The sequence below is a fragment of the Geotrypetes seraphini genome, chromosome 7 (genome assembly GCF_902459505.1).
Source record: "Geotrypetes seraphini chromosome 7, aGeoSer1.1, whole genome shotgun sequence".
Taxonomy (NCBI): Eukaryota; Metazoa; Chordata; class Amphibia; order Gymnophiona; family Dermophiidae; genus Geotrypetes; species Geotrypetes seraphini.
Genome location: NC_047090.1, coordinates 139,200,382 through 139,223,209, shown reverse-complemented (window position 1 = coordinate 139,223,209; position 22,828 = coordinate 139,200,382). Strand labels below are relative to the sequence as shown.

The 22,828-nt window shown below is 42.4% G+C and overlaps 1 protein-coding gene across 2 annotated transcripts in view; it reads right to left on the bottom strand.

Annotated features, from left to right (window-relative positions):
• The window catches only part of SAMD4A (sterile alpha motif domain containing 4A), a 382,186-nt gene that overhangs the window by 139,097 nt on the left and 220,261 nt on the right, over positions 1-22,828 (bottom strand). For both annotated transcript variants that reach the window (XM_033953378.1, XM_033953379.1), the window contains exon 3: positions 12,021-12,533. In XM_033953378.1, the coding sequence (XP_033809269.1) occupies positions 12,021-12,533 (513 nt within the window). The remainder of the gene's footprint in view (positions 1-12,020; positions 12,534-22,828) is intronic.

The following is a 22,828-nucleotide window of genomic DNA, read 5'->3' as shown; positions in this document are numbered from 1 at the left end:
TGCTTGGTCCCTTCCTAATGGCTGCCTATATGTAACAATGATATCAGGGCAATGCATTGTCTAACAGGGCAGAAACAGAGGTTAAGAAAATACTAAAAAAGAGAATATAGGGGGGAAAAAGGAAAAGACACACAGAACGGGTTACAAGTTTACATACATAATAAAGCAAATTTATATGAAGTGATGGCAAATATAATAGGAAAAGATGCACAGGCCTCAATTCTATAAAGTTCACCAAAAGGTAGGCACCGATATCAACACCGATTCTTTAAAACTTAGACACCCATTATAGAATCATGCTCAGCTTAGGTGATACTAACATTTGGGCATCCACAATTTTTGCCATGGTTTTTTATGCCTAAAGTTAGACACTGATATCAGAGCCTAACAGCACCAGACTCACAAACAGATGCCTAACGCAAAAACACGCCCTTATCTACCTCTAACCATGCCCATTTTTAATGTAAGCTGGATTTTTCAGTGCCTAACTTTCAATTACATTCAATTAAAGCTTATTCCCCCTCTTTTATTAAGGCGCGCTAGCCGATTTAGCGCACGCTAAATGCTAACGCGTCCATAGACTACAAGCGCGCCTTAGTAAAAGACCCCCATTGTGAGGTGTTTAGGGCCAATATCAGCACTGATTAAGCCTATTAATTAAAGTAGGCACCAATATCGGCACCTAAATTTAGGTGGACTTTATAGAATCAAGGCCACAAGGTCTAAAGTAGAGGCCTGCACGGGAACGGGGATCGCAGAAATCCCGCAGGTCCCGCGGGAGTCCCATGGGAATCCCCCCAACCCACGGGACTCCCACGGGGACCCTCCTCTGGCCCATGGGACTCCCACGGGGACCCCCCTCTAGCCAACAGGACTCCCACGGGGATGGAAGGCTTTGGAAGCAGGGTTTGTCGATATAATATAATGGACACATCAGCCTTAGTAAAAGAGGGGGTTTATAAGTTAATTATCTGAATAGAAAGCAAAAAGGGTTCCACCAAAGAGATTCCACAAGGAAAACGGCAGCACAAACACAAAAGAAACTGTGGAATTGATGATCCTGTCAGAAGAAATTTCTGCTTTTTATGAGGATGGGCGGGGATGGAGGTAATTTCTTGCGGGGATGGGTGGGGACGGGGAGGATCCTGACGGGGACGAGTGGGGACGGAGAGGATCCTGACGGGGACAGGTGGGGACGGAGAGGATCCTGGCGGGGACGGGCGGGGATGGGTGGGATTTCTGTCCCCGCGCAGCTCTCTAGTCTAAAGATCAAACATGTAGACATCCTCTGAAAAATCCAATAAATAGGGAAATAGGAGAACTACAGATACAATTTACAATAGTCCAAAAATGAAGAAAAAATGGAAGCAAATCTTAAAAAAAAATAAAAAATTCCAGGCAACTGCTCAAAGGAACATCTACAGTTCGCCCCCAAGGTTACTTATTCATGCCATATTACTGATGCTATCTGGAGGTGTATCCAAAGAACTGCACTCAAGATCATTAAATAACTATCTCCAATATATTACCATATAAATAGTATTAATCTAGCTGTCTGTATAGAAACATCACCGAAATTTTAATATCAGAAATTTACAATCAGCGAGAAGAAAGGGATGAAGATCAGAATAAACAGATGCAGCAGATGCTTTCAAATATTCAAGCAGCCACTAAGGGCTCCTTTTACTAAACGCTAACGCCTCCATAGAGCTTGTGTTAGTATTTTTCGTTTAGCACATGGTTAGCGCGCGCTACAAACGCTAGCACACTTTAGTAAAAGGAGCCCTAAGTATGTTTGCACCACAAACAAACACTGCACTCCAATCACAAATAATAATCATAACCATAGAAAAAATATGAAAATACGTATAATTCATGCTAAAGGCATGAGCTAATGTAATGCATCCAGGGCTAAAATTTATTTAATCATCTGATTTTATATCCCATCCTCCTAGACGAGCTCAGAACAGGTTACAAGTTTGCATGCATAATAATGTATATTTATATGAAGTGATGGCAAACGTACCTCCTCTTTTATGAAATCGCAAAAATGTTTTTAGCGCAGGCCGGCATGCTAAATGCTCTGAGCTGCTTCCGACGCTCATAGAACTCTATGAGCATTGGGAGCAGCGCAGAGCATTCAGTATGCCAGCCGGTGCTAACAAACCCTTGCACGGTTTTGTAAAAGGGGGTGGGGGGGGGATAATATGGTAAAAGATAGCATGGCAAAACATTGTCTGACAAAAATGGCAAAAAACATATGACAAAATGGCATGGTGAGCATAGTGTGGTAAACATAGTATTACAGGGCATGTCTAACCTAGTATGACATGACATGGAAAAAAAATAAGGCAAGTGCAGCATGACAAAACATAGCACGGTAGACATGGAATGGCATAAGTTGTAGTAAGAGCGGAGAGAGTAGCTGGCTTTAAGAAGGATTTGGACAATTTCCTGGAGGAAAAGTCCATCGTCTGTTATTGAGAAAGACATGGGGGAAGCCACTTCTTGCCCTGGATCGGTAGCATGGAATGTTGCTAGTCCTTGGGATTCTAGAATCTTACTATTCTTTAGGATTCTGAATGGAATGTTGCTACTTTGTTTTTTTGCCAGGTACTAGTGATCTGGATTGGCCACCATAAAAACAGGCTACTAGGCATGTTGGATCTTTGGTCTGACCCAGCAAGGCTATTCTTATGACAAACATTGTATGGGAAACATAGCATGAGACATATGGTAGACAGTATGGGAAGCATAGTGTGGTAAATATGACATTTAGTATAGTGTAGTATGATAAAAATGGCGACAGTATGGCAAAGTGTGACAAAATATTGTAGGAGAAAACATGGCATGGTCAGGCATAGCATGGTGAGACCATGCATCGCCGTGAAGGCTATACATTATACTACCGGGGCGGAGGGAGGGGGGAACTTGGTAAGGTAGAACATTATGGCACCCTTTTACTGAACCGCGCTAGTGGTTTTTAGTGCTGGGAGCCATGCTGAATGCAAGTTTACATGCATAATAATGTATATTTATATGAAGGGATGGCAAATGTACCTCCTCTTCTCTGAAACCGCGAAAATTTTTTTTAGCACAGGCCGGCACGCTAAATGCTCTGAGCTGCTCCCAACGCTCATATGAACGTCGGAAACAGTGCAGGGCATTCAGCACAGTTCCCTGCACTACAAACCGCTAATGCAGTTTAGTAAAGGGGGCCTACATGATGAGCAATACAATATGTGACAGTATATGGCGTGGTAGGGTGAAGCACATCAACAGCTGAGACTCGAGACAGTTGAGACAGTACCCTTTCTCAGAAGGTCTGGGGAATTTGGGTTGGTGCACTCTCATAGAGGGTCAGGGGAAGAGGTGAGTTTTTATTGTTTTCCTGAAGTTCAGTAGACCTTTAATGATAGTTTGTTCCAGAGGCATGATAAGTAGTGTGAATAAGATCTTTTTCAGGCGTTCTCAAGGCGGAGGCCACGTCCTTAGGGTGTGTGTAATTGCTTTTCTTATTGCAAGCAGACATATCCAATTAAAACATAAAGGGATTTAAGGAACATACAAATTCAAAAGAAAAGGAGGCTAGAAGGCTCACCACAACACAATTGGGTCTACAAATAACCCAAATGCCAAGCATCCAAAAGGCACTCATAGAGACAACTCCAACAAATCTACTCAATCTTATATCCTCAGCTGTTCTGCAACATTTCTAATTCAATACAGTATTGGGTCAAAGAGTGCTATGCTGTTACACATCTTCCTTATTAAGACTCAACTTTCCAGTGCTGTAAGATTCACAGGTCAATAAGGTGAGACACAAAGTTATTAATAAAACGCAAACCCTTCCTTTTACTAAGCCACAATATAAGTTTCTACTTGCGGTCTGGGGCGCTAAATGCTCCAACGCTGCGCCAACATTTGTAGGAATTCTATGAGCATCGGACCTGCGTCTGAGCATTTAGCACTCCAGGCTGTGGTAGAAACCTCTAAAACGGGGGTGGGGGGGGGGGGAATAACAATAGACCCATTTAAAAGGGGCCATTTTTAAAACAAGTCTATTAAGTTATTTTTGAGGGTTTTAAAATAGTCATCTAAGCACACAAATGGCCAAGTAAATGATCTCAAACAAAACGCCAGCTAACAGAAAAGCATTTCCATGAAGAGATTAATATGAGTTAAACTGTTTATAGGCACCTCAATAAATACCAAAAACAATTAAATTAGCACTGATAAATCAAGCTGTCATAAATATTCTTTTAAACACACCGGGGATCCTCCAAATATCACCCGATCAAGTAGATCAATAAGTGTGAACTCTTATCAATGCTAGGAATGATTAAGAAGGGGATCACGAACAGATCGGGCTATACCAGGCCATGATACGCCCCCACCTGGAATACTGCGTCCAGCGCTGGTCGCCGTACATGAAGGACACAATACTACTTGAAAGGGTCCAGAGAAGAGCAACTAAAATGATTAAGGGGCTGGAGGAGTTGTCATACAGTGAGAGATTAGAGAAACTGGGCCTCTTCTCCCTTTGAAAGAGGAGACTGAGAGGGAACATGATCGAAACATTCAAGATAATGAAGGGAATAGACTTAGTAGATAAAGACAGATTGTTCACCCTCTCCAAGGTAGAGAAAACGAGAGGGCACTCTCTAAAGTTAAAAGGGGATAGATTCCGTACAAACGTAAGGAAGTTCTTTTTCACCCAGAGAGTGGTGGAGAGCTGGAAAGCTCTTCCGGAGGCTGGTATAGGGGAAATCACCCTCCAGGGATTCAAGACAAAGTTAGACAAGTGCCTGCTTAACCAGAATGTACGCAGGTAAGGTTAGTCTCAGTTAGGGCCCTGGTCTTTGACCTAAGGGCCACTGTGGGAGCAGACTGCTGGGCACGAAGGACCACTGGTCTAACCCAGCAGCAGCAATTCTTATATTAAGAACACTTACTCCATTAATGGCCACCATGAAAACAGGCTACTAGGCTTGATGGACCTGTGGTCTGACCCAGTAAGGCTATTCTTATGGCAAACATTGCATGGGAAACATAGCATGAGAAAGCATAATATGGTAGACAGTATGGGAAACATAGTATGGCAAATATGACATTAATGGAGTAAGCGAGTTGCTTATGACTTTTGCACTTACAGTAACCCTGACCCTGAAGAAGTATGAAACACGTCGGAGGGGGACTGGTGCAGCAATGACTTTGACTAAGCTAAGACTTTTTTATATAGTGATACAATATTTATGTGCCTGAAAGGATGAAAAGATGAAATATAGTTAGAAATTTTTCACGTAGAAAGCACTAAATTAATTTATAAATATTAAAGAAATTGATAAGGATTCACACCGAAGAAAAGGGGAACTTATGAGGAGTGCTGCCACACTGATCTAATTGATCTTATTGATCTACCTGATTGGGTGGTATGTTGAAAAAAATACTTATGACAGCTTGATTTTTATCAGTGCTAATATGAGTTAAAGTATGCGTTCATATCCAAACAGGAAGATTGTTTCATTTGAACCAGCTGAACTAATATCTATTGTAAGTAGGTTAGTGACTTTACATTAAAAATATACACCATGATATTTACTGGATTATAGAACTTATGAGGGAGGTCACTTCGTTATTGTTTTTTTTGGCTCTTTGAAGCTGTTCATGGAATTTGTGTGGTATGGTACAGTAAAGTATGAGCTGCAGAAGCTGCCCAACCGCTTCCAAACAGCACCTATTTTGTTAACACAAAGCTCTTCTCACTGGTACCTGTAGATGTTGTCTCACCCTGCTTGCAAAGCACAAGAGATTGCCGGCCACAAATTATGTGTTGGTTGCATAGAATTTTTTAATATAAAATGTCCACATTTAGGGGCTGATTCTCCAAACGGCATCTTAATTGTAGGCAGCAGTAGACATCCTACTGCCATCTCAGCAGCCAACTGGGATGCAGGTTTTTAAAAAAAAAATTCATGCTGAGAAGGACACCTACAATATAGACATCTGACTCGCGCCTACAAAGGCGTCTAGGCACATCTACCAACGCCCAAGGCCGGCGTTGGCATGGTTTCCATCAGAAATGGCCTTGGGTGTCGGTAAGCATCTCTATGCGTCTCCACAGGTGCGAGACAGATGCCTTAAATGGAGACCTGTGAAATGCTGGCCTACATTTAAGGCATCTGTTAGAAAAAACAGACGCAATTCACTAAAGGACGCTGATGTGTGACTGACACACCATTGGCAGTCGCTTCTTAGGTGACCGCTGAGATCAGCATCCTTTCACAAACAACCATGTCTGTCTCTAAAGCTGTTTCTAGTAGTGTTGCTTTTGAAGGTTTTATTATTTTATACCATCGTTAACTTACTGTTGGAGCCATGCTTAAAATCAACACTTTTTTGATTAGCTCAACCTTTTTCACCTATTTTCCCAATGAAATTCAAGAAAAAAAAAACACTGAAAGGAAAAATTCTCAGTGTTGGATGATACACTGTGACAGATTACAATTGTGTGCTTCATTTGACACAAGCCTTCCTCCTCCAGTTTGCCAGCACCTATATCTTTTCTTTTTTTTTAATAAATCTTTATTAATTTTCAATTTGAGAACAGTGCATTAAAATATAAATACAATTAACTTACCTATATCTTTAGTTATTGTACCTATTGCTCTTACCTGAAAATTCTAGGGCTGCCTAATGCCCCAGGGTGTGGAGTTCTGTTCCAGCTGTTTGGCGTGCGGCTCCAGGTGGAAGGGAGGGAGCACAATTGTTGGTTGATATGGAAGGGAGAGACTACTTTAGGAAAAAAACTTGGGGTGAGTCCTGAGGGGGGACAAGTTCAGGACTAATATCAGGAAGTTCTGCTTCACTCAGAGAGTGGTTGACACCTGGAATGTTCTCCCAGAGGAGGTTATTGCGGAATCGACCGTCCTAGGATTCAAAAGCAAACTAGATGCACATCTCCTTACGAGAGGCATAGAAGGATATGGATGAGTAAAAATTACTCCAGGTGTACACCTGGCAGGGCCTCCGCGTGTGCGGATCGCCGGACTAGATGGACCGAAGGTCTGATCCGGAGATGGCGCTTCTTATGTTCTTATGCATGGTCGTGTTTGAACTGCATGAATGGAGAGTAGCCTAGAAAAGGACTTGGAGGTACTGGTGGACAAGACAATGAAGCCGTCGGCACAGTGCGCAGCAGCCTCTAAGAAGGCAAACAGGATGCTAAGTATTATCAAGAAAGGTATTACAACCAGAACGAAAGAAGTTATCCTGCCGTTGTATTGGGCGATGGTGCGCCCGTATCTGGAGTACTGCGTCCAATATTAGTCGCCGTACCTTAAGAAGGATATGGTGATACTCGAGAGGGTTCAGATAAGAGCGACATGATTGATAAAGGGTATGGAAAACCTTACATATGCTGAGAGATTGGAGAAACTGGGGCTCTTTTCCCTGGAAAAACGGAGACTTAGAGGGGACATGATAGAGACTTACAAGATCATGAAAGGCATAGAGAAAGTGGAGAGGAACAGATTCTATCAATGCCTGACGTGGGTAACACTTGGTACTTGAGGTCCAGTCTTTTCGAGACCACCGGCCCCAAGAGTGGTGTCTGCCAGATCTTGCTAGGGCAGTCCAAGAGCATCTTGTATATGGGCATTGCGTCAGGGTCTTCGGTGTGTCCAGGTATTTTAGGATGCCCTTTTCTTCAGTGTGTAGTTCTGTGGCAGCTGGGGAGGGGAGTGCCAGTGCCATGGACACTTTCTGAAGGAACTTGGGGTACATTAGGTCCTCCGGTGGTGTGTTGGTATTGGAGTCTTGGATGCTGTGTCATTGGGTGCTTCCATTTGAAGTGCATCCTTATGGTCCTCCATTTCCAAGGGTGAGTCGAGGCTGTCTTGATAAGAAAAGTGTTGCTCCGGGGTGGGGGAGCATGCGGAAGTTGTCCTCGTCAGTCCTGAAGAGGTGGCTATCTCTTACAAGGAGGCTGGAGCTGTCGCGGAGGGTGTGGGAGCCGTGGCAGGTGCAGTGAGCTGGGAAATGAGGTTGTTGAACAGATCCAAGAGCTGTTGGTGTGCCTGGGGTCCACCATTCGCCACTAAGGCTGTGCACTGCATGCACGGATGGTTGGAGTTGTGTTGGTGGGTGTCTGTTCTCTTACAAATCGGGATGGGTGTCCGTTATCTTACACATCCAGATGGGAGATGGATGATGAGGATGGCAATCTATGGTGCTTCTTGTGCTTGGCATGCCTAGGAGGACTCTGAGGGCACAAGATGTTGAGGAGCAAGACCTGTAGTGTCTCCTGTGCCAGGCTTGTCTGGGGGGGGGGGGAACCCTGTGCTGGCCTGGGATCTCCTCCTCCGACCTGCTTGCTGCTGGAAGTCTAAGCAGGAGACAGGTGCATTATGAGCACACTGTCCCTTTAAGGGGGCAGCACTGGGACACTCTTCGGTGGCTGTGGGCAGGGCTTGTAGCGTGGTGGCTGTGATGTCAGTGCCGAGCCCGATAGAGCACTGCTGGGTGCCGGTGGTTACTAGGAAGAGCAAAGTAGAGAGTGGTCCAGTGGTACTGATGTCTTCCCCAATGTTTGCTGCAGCTGTGGAGAGAGTAGAGACTCGATCAGCAGCTATAGGAGCAACCGGGGAGTAGAAAGCTTTGCTGCCTGGTATTTTTTATTGCAGCTGATGTGCGGGCTTTGTAAGGGGTAATGCTGATGTTGTTTTCTGCTGCTGGTGGTGTTAGGTGGGCCTCGACCTCTGTTGGGAGCAGGGTGGTTGGCCTGGAGAGTTCAGAGGCAGGTGGATGAGGAGATACCCTCACCTCCTCGTGTATTGCTGGCTGCTTTTTCTTTGGTTTTTGAGTCACCAGCTGCTCCTCCATGAAGTCCCATAGGGCCTATATTCTGTGCTTGCAGGCCCTCAGAGACATCTGTAAGCAGAGTGGGCAGGCAGACATGAGGTGTGCTTGGTCCAGACCACAGATGCTGACCTCATGGGTGTCCACAGTGCTCATCATCTCCTTTCACATTGGTCATCGTTTGAAACCTGGTTTCGTGGAGCTCTTTTCTGGTAGATAGAGGGCTACTGCACAGGTCCTGGACTTGTTGGGCCGCCGCCTGAGCGGACTGCTGGGCACGATGGACCTCGGGTCTGACCCAGTGGAGGCATTGCTTATGTTCTTATGTTCATCCATTTTCATCTTGATATCGGTTTTGTTCTAGCAGAACAAGAACTATCTGCTGAGCAGCAGATGGCAAAATCTGAGGCTGCAGCATTGGGCATATAAAGGGGTGCTAGCACATACTCAGAGGGAAGCTACAAATGCAAATCCTCTTTCAGGGCATGTTAGATGATGTCACCAAGAGTGGCTGACTCATCCTGCTTGTTCATATAGAACAGAATGGTTGGGATCTGCAGGCATACATATGCCTTACCTCATTAAAAGGAAAAAAAAAGGTTTCTATGTGGAAATTCCAGTCACAGCTAGTGAAAGAAATTAATGCAAGAAGTTCACCATGGAATTAGATCCTTTACCATGCAGGTAGCTATTTATATCAGTCCAGTCACATCACACTGTCACACCTAATACTCCACTGTCGGAGCTCTGGATGAGTTTGGCAAAAGACAACGAACATGAAAAGATGATGCCTCTCTGTGCGTTCTGTAGACAAGGCTCACCGAGGTAACAGTAGGTTATTGGCACATTGCTTTGGTGTCACACCATCTCAAACTTGATATATCTGTACAGGGTACATAATTTTGCAGAAATTTGTGTCAGTCGATCTGCACTGACATATAAAGAGGTGCTTGTTGATTCAGCCTGGGAAGCCTTTAATATCAAACCTACTGTCTCCATTTCTTCTATTTATGGGCTCTCATTTGTTGACAAGTTATTAAACTTTTACAGCTAGGACCGCGTTCTCTGCAAAACAACTAATATGCATCTCCTCTCTTTGACAGCAAAACGGGAAGCCTTTATTTTGAATTTTACTTATTAAGAAGGAGTGCCATCAAAGTTCATGCCATGGACTGTTTAACATGCATTCAGAGTAGGATTAACCCCTTGGTGGGCCTAAACCACAAGGGTTGGGATCCACATTACAATGTAAATAAATGTTAACACCCCAAACTGAAGGTCTGTGTAACTCTGATTGCAGAAAAAAAAAAAACAGCAGAGGAAGAAGCAGAATGTAAGCAGCACTGCTAAGTGCTCAGACCAGTGGAGGACACTGCACAGGAAGCAGCATAGCAAGGGAAGGAGGCACCCAGGACAATGGCGCCTGCAATTCCCGTAGCATACCGCCCCCCCCAATATACCTCTTGGTGGGAGCATCGGTACCGCTTTTCATCGCCACACTCCCATCTCTTCAAATCTTAGCCAGCAGTGAGCGGCAACTCCTACCTACTGCTCACGCCAGCCTCAGCTCTCCCACTGACATCACTTCTTGGCCCTGCAACCAGGAAGTGACATCAGAAGGAGAGCTGAGGCTGGCGCAAGCGGCAGATTGGAACTGCTGTTCGTTACCGGTGAAGATGTGACGAGATGGGTGGGTGGAAAGGAAGAGAGGTGTCAGTGCCCCCGCCAAGACGGAACCTGGGGCAGTCCACCCCCCTCACAACTGTGCACAAGGGGTGAGGAGGATAGACCTCTGCAGTCAGTGGTGGCTCTGGTGGCCCCTGCCCCCACTCATACACACACATACACATATTCTTTCTTCTGTTAGCATCTAACTTACCAAGTTAAAAAATGTGTCCTAGGAGCCTCTATGGCCCATGGCATGTGCCTAGTCTGCCTATGCCTTAATCCTGCTCTGCATGCATAATAACATGAGGATAAGCAGCTTTGACACAGACGTATGCATGTGACAAAACACCAGTATTTCCTGCTGCACATAGATTAAACTGATTCTTCTCTGCTGACTTTTGCATACAATGTAATAAATAAGTAATTGAGAGGATATAATTTTAAGAGCAAGAAACAGTGTTAGAACCAAAGATCCAGCCAGTAGCACCAGCGTTAAGAAATAAACATGAAATATATAAACTGACTTTTGGGGTTTTTTTTATACCTAGTTTCCTCCTCAACTAAAGAATATGAAAAGAAAGCTATAGAGAGGAAGGGAAGACAAAGGGAATCAAACATTAAGTCAGAAGTACATATTTTCACTGTCAAGGCTTTTATGATTTACACTTTTTCTTATTTTTCCCAATGGCCCTTTCTCAGAGAAATTTTGTTTGCCCCATTGTTGGAGCACTTGGTTCAGCAAAAGTTTCATCTGCGAAGGTTTTGTTCTGCAATATGCTGTTTACTGTAGGAATATCATCCATGGGTATGCAAAGAGACCCAGGTAACCGTTAACTCAAAGAAGCAAAATCTATACGACCTTAAAAAAAACAACCCACAGCTTTTGGAAAATAGAATCTTCTGCTCAATGAGTGGTTAAAGTACTCCTACAAATGAATTCGGGTTCTGTCTTAACCAACAGCAAAATACTATTTTGGGTAATGTGAATACTAAATAAGATTTCCTCAGCCAGTCTAAAACTGGCTCATCTTCTAGTGTTACAAAGCTGTGCAAGTGAATATTTTCTTGGGGACAACATACCACAGAAGCTTGCCATACATACATAGTAATACATTTATATATTTAAATGTGGTGCCCACTGATTGCATTTGTTGAATCACGCTAACTGTCAAGTATCTTTTCTTTTATTAGATTTCCTTACACATCCAGGGTGGGTGGCTGGGTGGGGGGAGGGAAATGTATTCTGGTTACTAAAATTACTTAATTATAATATTGTAATTACATAATTTATCTTCTTTTATTAGTTATGGGGAGTGAGGGAGAAAAAGATTGTTTGTGTATTAATGATGTATTTAAAGTGCCTTCTTTATAGTGTTTATGTTTAAATTAACTGTATTGCACTGTCAAAGTTTGAAAATTAATAAAGATTAAAAAAAAAAAAAGGAGAAGCTTGCCATAAACATGGTTAATGTTTAGGTGTTCACTGTACTTACTTGTGCTTGTGCTGGTGCCAATGGTATTGATAGTTGTGGGAACAGAAGACGAGGAGTAGATGTGTCCGTTTTCGCACACCAGATTCTTTTCCTGCCAGCTGGAGGCACTAATGCAAATCCCAGAGTCTCGAGAATTCTGCCAACCGTTCAGTTTATCATCAGAGTTTTGTCTTTGGTGATAATAATGCGTCTGCCCATAATCCAAAGAATCGGACCGACTTCTACTTTGGCTGCCAAACGTACCTGATGTGCGATCTTCCAAGTGATTAAGCCACATAGCTAAAGCACTTCTGTCATCCAAAGATGTGGCCGGGTGTATCAAAGCATATGATAAAAGTTGTCTGCTCTCCTCTATATGTTGGTTGTGTTCGATTGAATGAGCCAGAATTTTAGGCAACAATTTCATGTACTCCGCTTTGGCTTCTAGGTTTCCTGGTTTCAGCAAAGGCAGATGAATTAACAACTGGGATATCACCTTCTCCTTGGATTCCTGTTGCCATTGGTTAATGATTGCTAGGCAAAAAGAGAAGAGATTTTCCAATAAGTCGCAAATTGGAATTACTGGGTATAAGTCAATCCACAAAACATGCATATATATTTTTATTTTACATACCCATTTTTAAAAAGTAGAGAATTAAAAGTATTGCTGTAAACTAGGAAAAGTAAACTATTTTGGAATAAGCCATTACAGAAATTAATACCTTTTAAGTATTTAAACGTCTGAATCATATCTCCCCTGTCCCTCCTTTCCCATATGCTAAGTGTATTTCTAAAGCAGCAGTTGTCAGACCATTTAAATTTAACCCCACCCCACTCCCTTTTATGTAGTCGCATTAGGCTTTTTTTATCACCGGCCATGGTGGTAAAAGCTCCGACGCTCATAGCATTCCTATACACGTCGGAGCTAATACCGCTGCGGCTGGCGATAAAAAAAGCCTAACGTGGCTTCATAAAAGGGGACCTTAAATTTTTTTTATTTTTTTTTTTGCAGGTCCAGTGCTAATTCTTCCATTAGTGCACAGGACTTGCAGAAAAAAATTGAATGCAGGAGAACTTGCATTACATTCCCATTTGCATTCTGCCAAAGCCCTTATGAGTTCATGGCAGATCACAATAAATTAACTACTGGAAACAGACCCAGTGCAATGCCAATAAATTCTTTAAAATAAAATAAACACAAATCATATTCAAATTTCAAGATAAAAATTTCTTAAATAAAAATGTTTTTAAAAGCTTCCTGAAAACAGCATGATGAACATCTGATCTAATTAAAAACAGTAAATCATTTCAGATTAGAGGTGCCTGATAATAAAAAGATGCATTCCATTAAGTGACCTAATTTGTTTTGAGGAGGGAAAATGAAGATAAAACTGCTTCCTCAAAACACATCCTGATCTATCTGCTAATAATGAGACTAATTCTAGCAGATACAGTGGTCCTTGGCCATATAAAATATTAAAACCCATCCCACAAAGCTTAAAATTTATCCTTGCATGTATTGGCAATCAATGTAATTTGATGATATATGATGTAATTCTGTCATATTTAGAAATCAAAAAGTTCACCCTAACTGCAGTATTCTTTAAGAAGTGCTAAATTAAGTCAGCATTATCAAGTTAGCATGCACTAATGTGAATTAACTAGCCAGATAACACTTCCATGTTTATTTCTGGCCCGTGACACACACACCCTCTTGAATTTTTTTTTATTTTTTTAAATTCAATAGCACATGATTAGTACATGCTGACAGGCAAATTACTACAAAACACTTTAAGTTCAATAATGTTTATTACATTTTTATAAGAACAAAATACAGAAAAACGTAACAAACAGCAATTATCCTGAAAATACACTTTTCCAATCTTTGCGGTAAGCCATTTTCCCATGTTAAGGGTACATTAGCATTAAACATGGTTTAGTAAAAGGGCTCCATTATTTTCTCAATGCTTTAGGGAGGAGGTTGTATATTTACATACAATGTAGGCAGTGCATGCACATGTACTCCATGCTAATTCATTGCTTAAATTCTGAAAAGCAAACTGGTTGGCATCCCTCAAGGACTGGCTTGGAGATTCCTGATTTAAGACTATTTCATCTTGCCCTTTCAGCACCTACAGGATTGGAGCCATGGCTGCTAAAAAGTAGAATATACAAACAATTTAAAACAAGTTGGCACAATAGAAAACATATCTAGTACCATATCTGGTAGACCTGTCTGTAAGGTTACCATATGGCCCAAAAAAAGAGAGGATGGATTGAGATATCCAGGTTTTACTTCCATTGAAAGCAATGGAAGTAAAACCCTGATGTCTCTATCCGTCCTCCTTACTACCATTGTTTTCAATGAAAGTAAAACCCATCCGTCCTCTTTTTTCTGGAGCCATATGGTAACCCTACCTGTCTGAAGGCTTGACCCTACACTCTACAACAGATTATATAATGACCATATTCTGAAAAAGCAGAATAAAGCCAGCTGAGATCAAAGTGAAGTCAGGAAAGCAAAGATACAAATGGAAGAAAAAATAACTGATACAATAAAACGGGGAGACAAAACATTTTTTAAATATATCAGTGATAGGAAGATGTGCAAAAGTGGCACTGTGAAACTCAAAAATAAAGGGGAGAAATATGTAGAAGCTGATAAAGAAAAGGCTGAATTGCTTAACAAATATTTCTGTTCATGGCTGAAGTGCCAGGAGCAGGACCACAGAAGACAAACATGAATAGGGATGGAGTAGAGGTAGAGGATTGTGTTCGTGAGGAGCTAGCTAAATTAAAGGTAGACGAAGTGATGGGGCCAGATGGTGAACATCTGAGGGTGCCAAATGAATTTAGGGAAGTTCTGGTGGCTCCACTGACTGACCTTTTTAATGAGTCTCTAGAGTCAGGAGTGGTAACAGAGAACTGAAGAAGGGTGGATGTGGTCCCTCTACACAAAAGTGGAAGTAAGGAAGAAGTAGGGAATTTATAGGCCAGTAGGTTTGACTCTCTTGTAAGCAAATTAATGGAAACACTTTTAAAACAGAGAATAGTGAAGTTTCTGGAATCCGGTGGATTACAGAACCGAAGGAAACATGGATTCACTACAGTTAGTTCTTGTCAGACAAATCTAATTAATTTCTTTGACTGAGTGACCAGAGAATTGGATAGAGAGAGTGTACTAGAAGTGGTGTATTTAGATTTTAGAAAAGGCCTTTGACAGTGTTCCATACAGACATCTAATAAATAAACTGAATGCCCTCAGGATGGGCCCCAAAGTGACGAGCTGGGCCAGAAACTGGTTGAGTGGAAGATGACAGAGGGTAGTGGTCAATGAAGATCGCTCTAAGGAAAGGGATATTACCAATGGGGTGCCTCAAGGTTCTCTTCTTGGGCCTGTTCTCTTTAACATTTTTATAAACGATTTTGCTGAAGAAATGTCAGGTAAGATTTGCCTCTTTGTGGATAATACCAAAATCTGCAATACAGTAGACACTCTAGATCAGTGTTCTTCAACCTTTTTACACCTATGGACCGGCGGAAATAAAATAATTATTTCGTGGACCGGCAAACTAATAAGACTGAAATTTTTTAAAACCCCATTGCCGCCCCATCCCCGCGAGCTCGGTCCCATTAACCATCTGATCCCATCCGCACAAGCCTCAAATAGTTATGATTTTATATTAAACATATTTTATTAAAGTATAAAAAGAAACAATATTCTGTACAATTGTCATTTTATAAATATAAATAATACAGGGCAAGGATCAACAAAACCCCCGTCTCCCCTCCCCTTCACATATATCCCCTCTACTATCAAGAAAACTGAATAAGCCAAATTATTACAGAATGCTACACAAATATCATGCTAACAGAATACCACAGTCACACATGGCAGGAACGGTGTTAGGGGAGTGGTCAGAGAGAGCCCTAAGCCAGCTGAAAGCTAAAGACGCACTGCCTAGCTTTGCACTCCCCAGTTATGTCTAACATCAGCTCTAGCAGGATACATATTTTAAATCTGATATATTCTAATCACAAGATAGAAATAAAATTATTTTTTTCTACCTTTTGTCGTCTCTGGTTTCTGCTTTCATCTTCTTTTCACTCTCTTCCATCCAGCGTCTGCCCTCTGTCTCTTCAATCCAGCATCTGCCTCTTCCATCCACTGTCTGCCCTCTACCCCTCCCCCTTCCATATGGTATCTGCGTTCTTTCTATGCCCCTCTCTCCTACACCAGATCTAGCATCTTTGTTCCTCTTTCCTTATTTTTCATCTGATCCCCCTTCCCAGCATCAATCTCTTTCTACTTTGTCATTCCTCTGTCCCTTCCCCTTCCCTCATTTGATCTCTCCATTCCATCCTGACTCCTTCCCCTCCTCTAATCTCCCTGCCAGCTGTTTCCTTCCAATGTTCCTCCTCCCCTGTCCAGCAGTACCTTCTCCCTTTCTTCCTCCCCTTATTCAACAGTAATTCTCATCCCTTCCCCTTCTCCCCTGTCAGCAGTAGCCCCTTCCCCTCCCTTGTCCAGGAGTACCCCTTCTCCCTTTCCTCCTCCCCTTATCCAACAGTAATTCTCATCCCTTCCCTTTCCCTTCTCCCCTGCCAGCAGTAGCCCCTTCCCCTCCCTTGTCTAGGAGTACCTCTACTTCCTTCCCTCCTTCCCTCTCCAGCAAATGTTTCCTCGATGTAGGCTAGCGGCAGCTCTGTGTGCTTTTAACTTCGGCACACAGCTGCCCCTAAGCAGTATTTTAGCCGCGGTTTCATGAGGCAGCCTCGGGCCTTTTGGTAGGCCGGCCCACTTTGATGATGCGATGTGGGCCGGCCTATCAAAGGCCTCGAGGCTGCCTCATGAAACCGCGGCTAAAATACTGCTTAGGGGCAACTGTGTGCCGAAGTTAAAAGCACACAAAGCTGCCCCTGCTTGTCTGGGGGTGCGGAGACATACGCGGCAGAAGTAGGAGGTGGAAGGCAGGAGTGTCGGCATAGTGACGGCAACAGGAAGTTGCACGTCAGCTGACGCTGGCACTTTTTGCTGTGGCTGGGGACCCGAATCCTTCGCGGACCGGCAACATTTTTTTGCGGACCGCCACCGGTCCGCGGACCGGCGGTTGAAGAACTGTGCTCTAGATGGTGTGAATAACATGAAGAAAGACCTAGCGAAGCTTGAAGAATGGTCTGAAATTTGTCAGCTAAAATTTAATGCTAAGAAATGCAAGGTCATGCATTTGGGCTGCAAAAACCCAAAGGAACAGTACAGTTTAGGGGATGAAGAACTTATGTGCACGACAGTTTAGGGAGGTGAAGAACTTATGTGCACAAAAGAAGAGCAGGACTTGGGTGTGATTGTATGTGATGATCTTAAGGTGGCCAAACAGGTTGAAAAGGTGACGGTGAAAGCTAGAAGGATGCTAGGTTGCATAGGGAGCTTGGCCAGTAGGAAAAAGGAGGTATTGATATCCCTGTATAAGACTTTGGTGAGACCTCATTTAGAATATTGTGTACAATTCTGGAGGCTGCATCTTCAAAAAGACATAAAAAGGATGGAGTCAGTCCAGAGGAAGGCTACTAAAATGGTATGTGGTCTTTGTCATAAGGCATCTGGAGACAGACTTAAAGATCTCAATATATATACTTTGGAGGAAAGGCGGGAAAGGGGAGATATGATAGAAATGTTTAAATACCTATGTGGCTTAAATGCGCATGAGTTGAGTCTCTTTTATTTGAAAGGAAGCTCTGGAATAAGAGGGCATAGATGACATTAAGAGGTAATGGGCTCAGGAGTAATTTAAGAAAATACTTTTTTACAGAAAGGGTGGTAGATATACCCTTAACAGTCTCCCGGAAGAGGTGGTGGAGACAGAGACTGTGTCTGAATTCAAGAAAGCCTGGGATAGGAGATAATGGTTACTGCGGATGGGCAGACTAGATGGGCCATTTGGCCTTTATCTGCCATCATGTTTCTATAACCATAAAGCTCTATGACCTCACAATGCAGGTGTAAAGAGCCTTAGCCTATAGGAAGAGGAGATGCAAATGTTAAGAGCCTTAGCCAACAGGGAGAGGAGGAGATAGTGGACGCTGCAGATGAGCAGACTAGATGGACCATTTGGCCTTTATCTGCCATCATGTTTCTATGGTTCTATAAACCACCAACCTATTTGTTTACTGCAACTAGATGGTTTTTGCAAATGTTTGGAAACAGTCTTCCCTGCCAATGATAACTGGAAACTGAAAAAATGGATTTTATCTTTCAAATGTAAAAAATGATGGCACTGGGACACGAACATATTGCTAAACTTACATAAGAATTGCCGCTGCTGGGTCAGACCAGTGGTCCATCGTGCCCAGCAGTCCGCTCATGCGGCGGCCCTTAGGTCAAAGACCAGTGCCCTATTAAGAGTCTAGCCTTACTTGTGTATGTTCTGTTCCAGTAGGAACTTATCCAACCTTGTCTTGAATCCCTGAAGGGTGTTTTCCCCTATAACAGCCTCCGGAAGATCATTCCAGGTTTCTACCACTCTCTAGGTGAAGAACAACTTCCTTACGTTTGTACGGAATCTTTTCCCTTCTAACTTCAGCGCGTGCCCTCTTGTTCTCTTCACCTTAGAGAGGGTGAATAGTCTCTCTTTCTCTACTAAGTCAATTCTCTTTAATATCTTGAATATTTCGATCATGTCCCCTCTCAGTCTTCTCTTCTCAAGGGAGAAGAGGCCCAGTTTCTCTAGCCTCTCGTTGATATTATGCTGATGCTGTTTCTTGTGCTTTTTGGCCCCAATTATATTTATGTTGCCTGAAAAATTGGTGCTGACTATTGCAGTAGTAAATGCTATTCTATAAAAGTTAACATAGAGACACAAATATGATGGCAGATCCAATCTGCCCATCCACAGTATCCCCTATGTCCTCCTCTCCCAAAGGGATCCCACATGACTGTCCCACACTTTCTTGAATTCAGACACAGTCTTAGTCTCCACAACCTCTAGTAGGAGATTATTCCACTGTATAGAATCGTGCTTAGCGCCTTAGGCGTCGCTAGGCGTCCTAATTTTTAGGTGCACCATATTTATGCCAGGGTTTTCTTGGCCTGAATGCCTGCATCTAAGTTGTATGCTCAACAGCATCTAACTCAAAAACATGACCCCAATCTACCCCTAACCATGCACACTTTGCACTAGGTGCCTACCAAGTAAGGTTCCTAACTTTCAACTAAGTCCAAATAATGGCAATTATAAGGTGTTAATTGCAATTATGAGTGCCGATTTCGCCTATTACTCAATTAAGTTAAGCACCGATGTAGGTGCCTAACTTTAGGCAGACTTTATAGAATTGGTGGGGGGGGGGGGTGTATAACCTTAAAATAATTTTTAAAATCTAGTTCTCCTCTTATGAAAGATTTTTAAAAATCACAGCCTGCAGCATCTCAAAAACCAATAAGGTCTTGTTAGGTATACATAGGATGTAACTAGAACACAGAAAAATTATGACTGAAAAGGGTCATAAAACAAAGTAGCAAGTCAACAGATCCTATCCAAACATATAATTTTGGATTTGACATGCAATTAAATGTTACCAATGCACAAAAATTTGAGAACCAAAAAAAGGCTGCTAGATGACTCTAATAATATAGAATGTAATTAAAGCTATAAAGAAATTAAAAACAAATTGCCACAAGGATCCTCAAAGTGACAGAAAATGTGTTAAAACACACTCTTTGGTTATAGCTCTACTAGCATTACTGCACAATGAAAAGGCAGTGTTTAAAACCTTCAAATGTTAGTAAATTACACTTAAATGGCTGTTTTATTATACCCTTGTTTTCAATTTAATAACATTTCCTATAAAATTGTTCTCAGAAGTGTATTCAGATAATTTGTTCTGGAGAGAAAGCAGTCAGTTAAATACAAACACCCAAAAAAGTGTCTAAATAAGTCATGCTACTCAACAACTCTGTCAAAAGCCTCCAAAACCCCTATTTACTAAACTGTTAGCCATTGAAGTCTGGAATTATCAGACTAACATGCTAGCTAATTTCCATATTAAAGAGCTAATAAAGCAGCGATCTCAAAGTCCCTCCTTGAGGGCCGCAATCCAGTTGGGTTTTCAGGATTTCCCCAATGAATATGCATTGAAAGCAGTGTATGCACATAGATCTCATGCATATTCATTGGGGAAATCCTGAAAACCCGACTGGATTGCGGCCCTCAAGGAGGGACTTTGAGACCCCTGTAATAAAGCATTTGAAATTAGCAGAGAGTTAATGCCAGCTCCAGAGGTCACATTTTATCTGTTATGTAGTTAAGGTATGGAAATGCCTGCACAAACTATGATACAGCCCCAAATCCTAGGATTACAGCAGAGGTTTTGCAGTTACCATACATTAATTTTGGCTATTAGAACTGTGGCAACAGCAAAATCTTGGTGCCTCTTAGTAAACAGAGGCCTACAAGAGAAGAATATTACAGGTGGATGAGATGGGAAGGCAGAGAAGGGGCCTGTTTTCCTCAGGCTTTTTCCCATTCTGTATCTATCAGGAAGAGGGTGTGACTGGTAAATCAAACCCTATGAAACCATGAGAATTGATATTCAAAGCGATTTAACTGATCAGAAATGGCTCCTGGCCAGTTAAATCACATTTTTGGGGCTAACAACTGATATTCAGCAGCAGCTAATCAGTTAGGCCCTGATTCTATATTGGTGCCTAGCTTAATTTTTTAAATTGGCTTAATCAGCACTGATAATTGAAAGTGTAATTAAAAAACAATTAAAAATGGTTTAAAAAATGAATTAGCTGATAGGCGCCAAACTCAGTAGTAGGGTTACCATATTTTAAAAAAACCAAAAAAAAACCCCAGACACATAACCCCGCCCTGTTCTGCCTCCAGCCCCACCCCAATCCGCCCCAGCCCCTCCTCTTTTCTACAACCAGCTCCGGCCATATCTGGATGGCCTGGCGCATGCGCGGATGTGTGTGACATCATCGCGCATGCTCAGAGGCCCTCCAGATGCGGCCGGAACTGGTCGGGGCTTTCTAAAACCTCTAAAAAGACGACATGTCCGGATTTTCCTGGCCGTCTGGTAACCCTGCTCAATAGGTACCTACCACTTCATGGTAGGCATCTATGCCAAGGCACCTACTGGCAAGTAAGCGTGATTAGCAGTGGATTTGGAGCAGAGTTTGGGTGTGGATTGAATTAAGAGCCACTAGGCTCCTACCTTAGGTGCACCCATTTAAGCTAAGAAAACCCTGGCCTAAATGGCAATGCACCTAAGGATTCAATACCTACTAAGAATGCTTAGGCATTGCTAGGCACAATGCTATAAATGGCGCCTAGGAATTGATTGACATCTGGGTAGAATGGTGCCTAGGAGTTAGATGCTGTTTATAGAATCAAAGCCTTAGTACTACCGAATATCACCACAGACCACTAACCTCACAGTCAGCTATTTTGTAATCGGTCTGGAGGAGGAGTCAGCACTTTTTGCTCTTAAGTTCCAATATTCAGCACTTAACCGTTTACGTTTAGAAGTCAATTTGGACTGCACAAAGGTCAGTCCTATCTTTATGGGTTGTCGCTTATGCTGCTAATTGCTGAATATCGCACTTAATCGCATAAGAAACAGCCAGCTGAATAAACCTGCTGGTGCCAAAATAGGGCCCAGCACTGAATATCCGGAAATAATGCCGCTGACAGCTAAAAAAAAATGCTCACCACCACCAGCTGAATATTGAGCTCCAGGGAGTTTTGAGTTAATCACCTGAGACTGAGTCCTGGCTTCTTGGAGTAAGAAAATAGGGAAGGAAGGATATGAAAAGTTCTGTTTACTGTGTTTAATTCTGCATGAGGTTTTTTAAATACACATTTTCTCCTTTGGACGCCCTAGGAGTTGCCTGTTCACTTCTACCTCCGCCTCCCTTATTCTTCCTTCTTATCCCTCAGTGGTTCTTAAACCTGACCTGGGAGACCCCTAGCCAGTTGGGTTTTCAAGATATCCTTTATGAATATGCATGAGGCAGATTTGCATACAATAGAGGTGACAGGCATGCAAATCTACATCATGCATATTCATTAGGGATATCTTGAAAACCCAACTGGCTGGGGGTTCCCCAGGATAGGTTTAAGAATCACTGCTCTAAATTAAAACCTTCCTCACCTTAGTCCAGGGGTGTCCAATGTCGGTCCTCGAGGGCCGCAATCCAGTCGGGTTTTCAGGATTTCCCCAATGAATATGCATTGAAAGCAGTGCATGCAAATAGATCTCATGCATATTCATTGGGGAAATCCTGAAAACCCGACTGGATTGCGGCCCTCGAGGACCGACATTGGACACCCCTGCCTTAGTCAAATGAAAACCAGATCCTTATCTCCCCTATTTGTACAAAGTTTGTAAAACAGCATACAGATTCAAAAGTTTGGGCATGACTTACATATGTATATAAAATAAAGGGTTGCATGTACAGTTTGGCTGAATGAGCTTAACTGAATTTCCAGATGACTAAAACTATGCGCTACATGTATAATATGTGTAATTTCTGACTGCATTAAAAAGAGGCATTCCTAGGACATTACAAGTCTTTGTGCTTCATGTTATAAAAGCACTAATGGGACTGACATGCTAATATGTAATCATTTTGAAATGGGTAAAGTTACATGTGCAAGGAAAGAAGTAGTGGTGGATGACAGACCTTCATAAAACTCCAAAAGTTTACTGCATAAAGTACTACAATAATAAAAAAAAACCCCTCAAATATCTCTCTCCAGAAGACCGAAAACAGCATCGTGTATTTTTTTTTCCATTACTTTCACATGTACTCTATATTCGGTTGG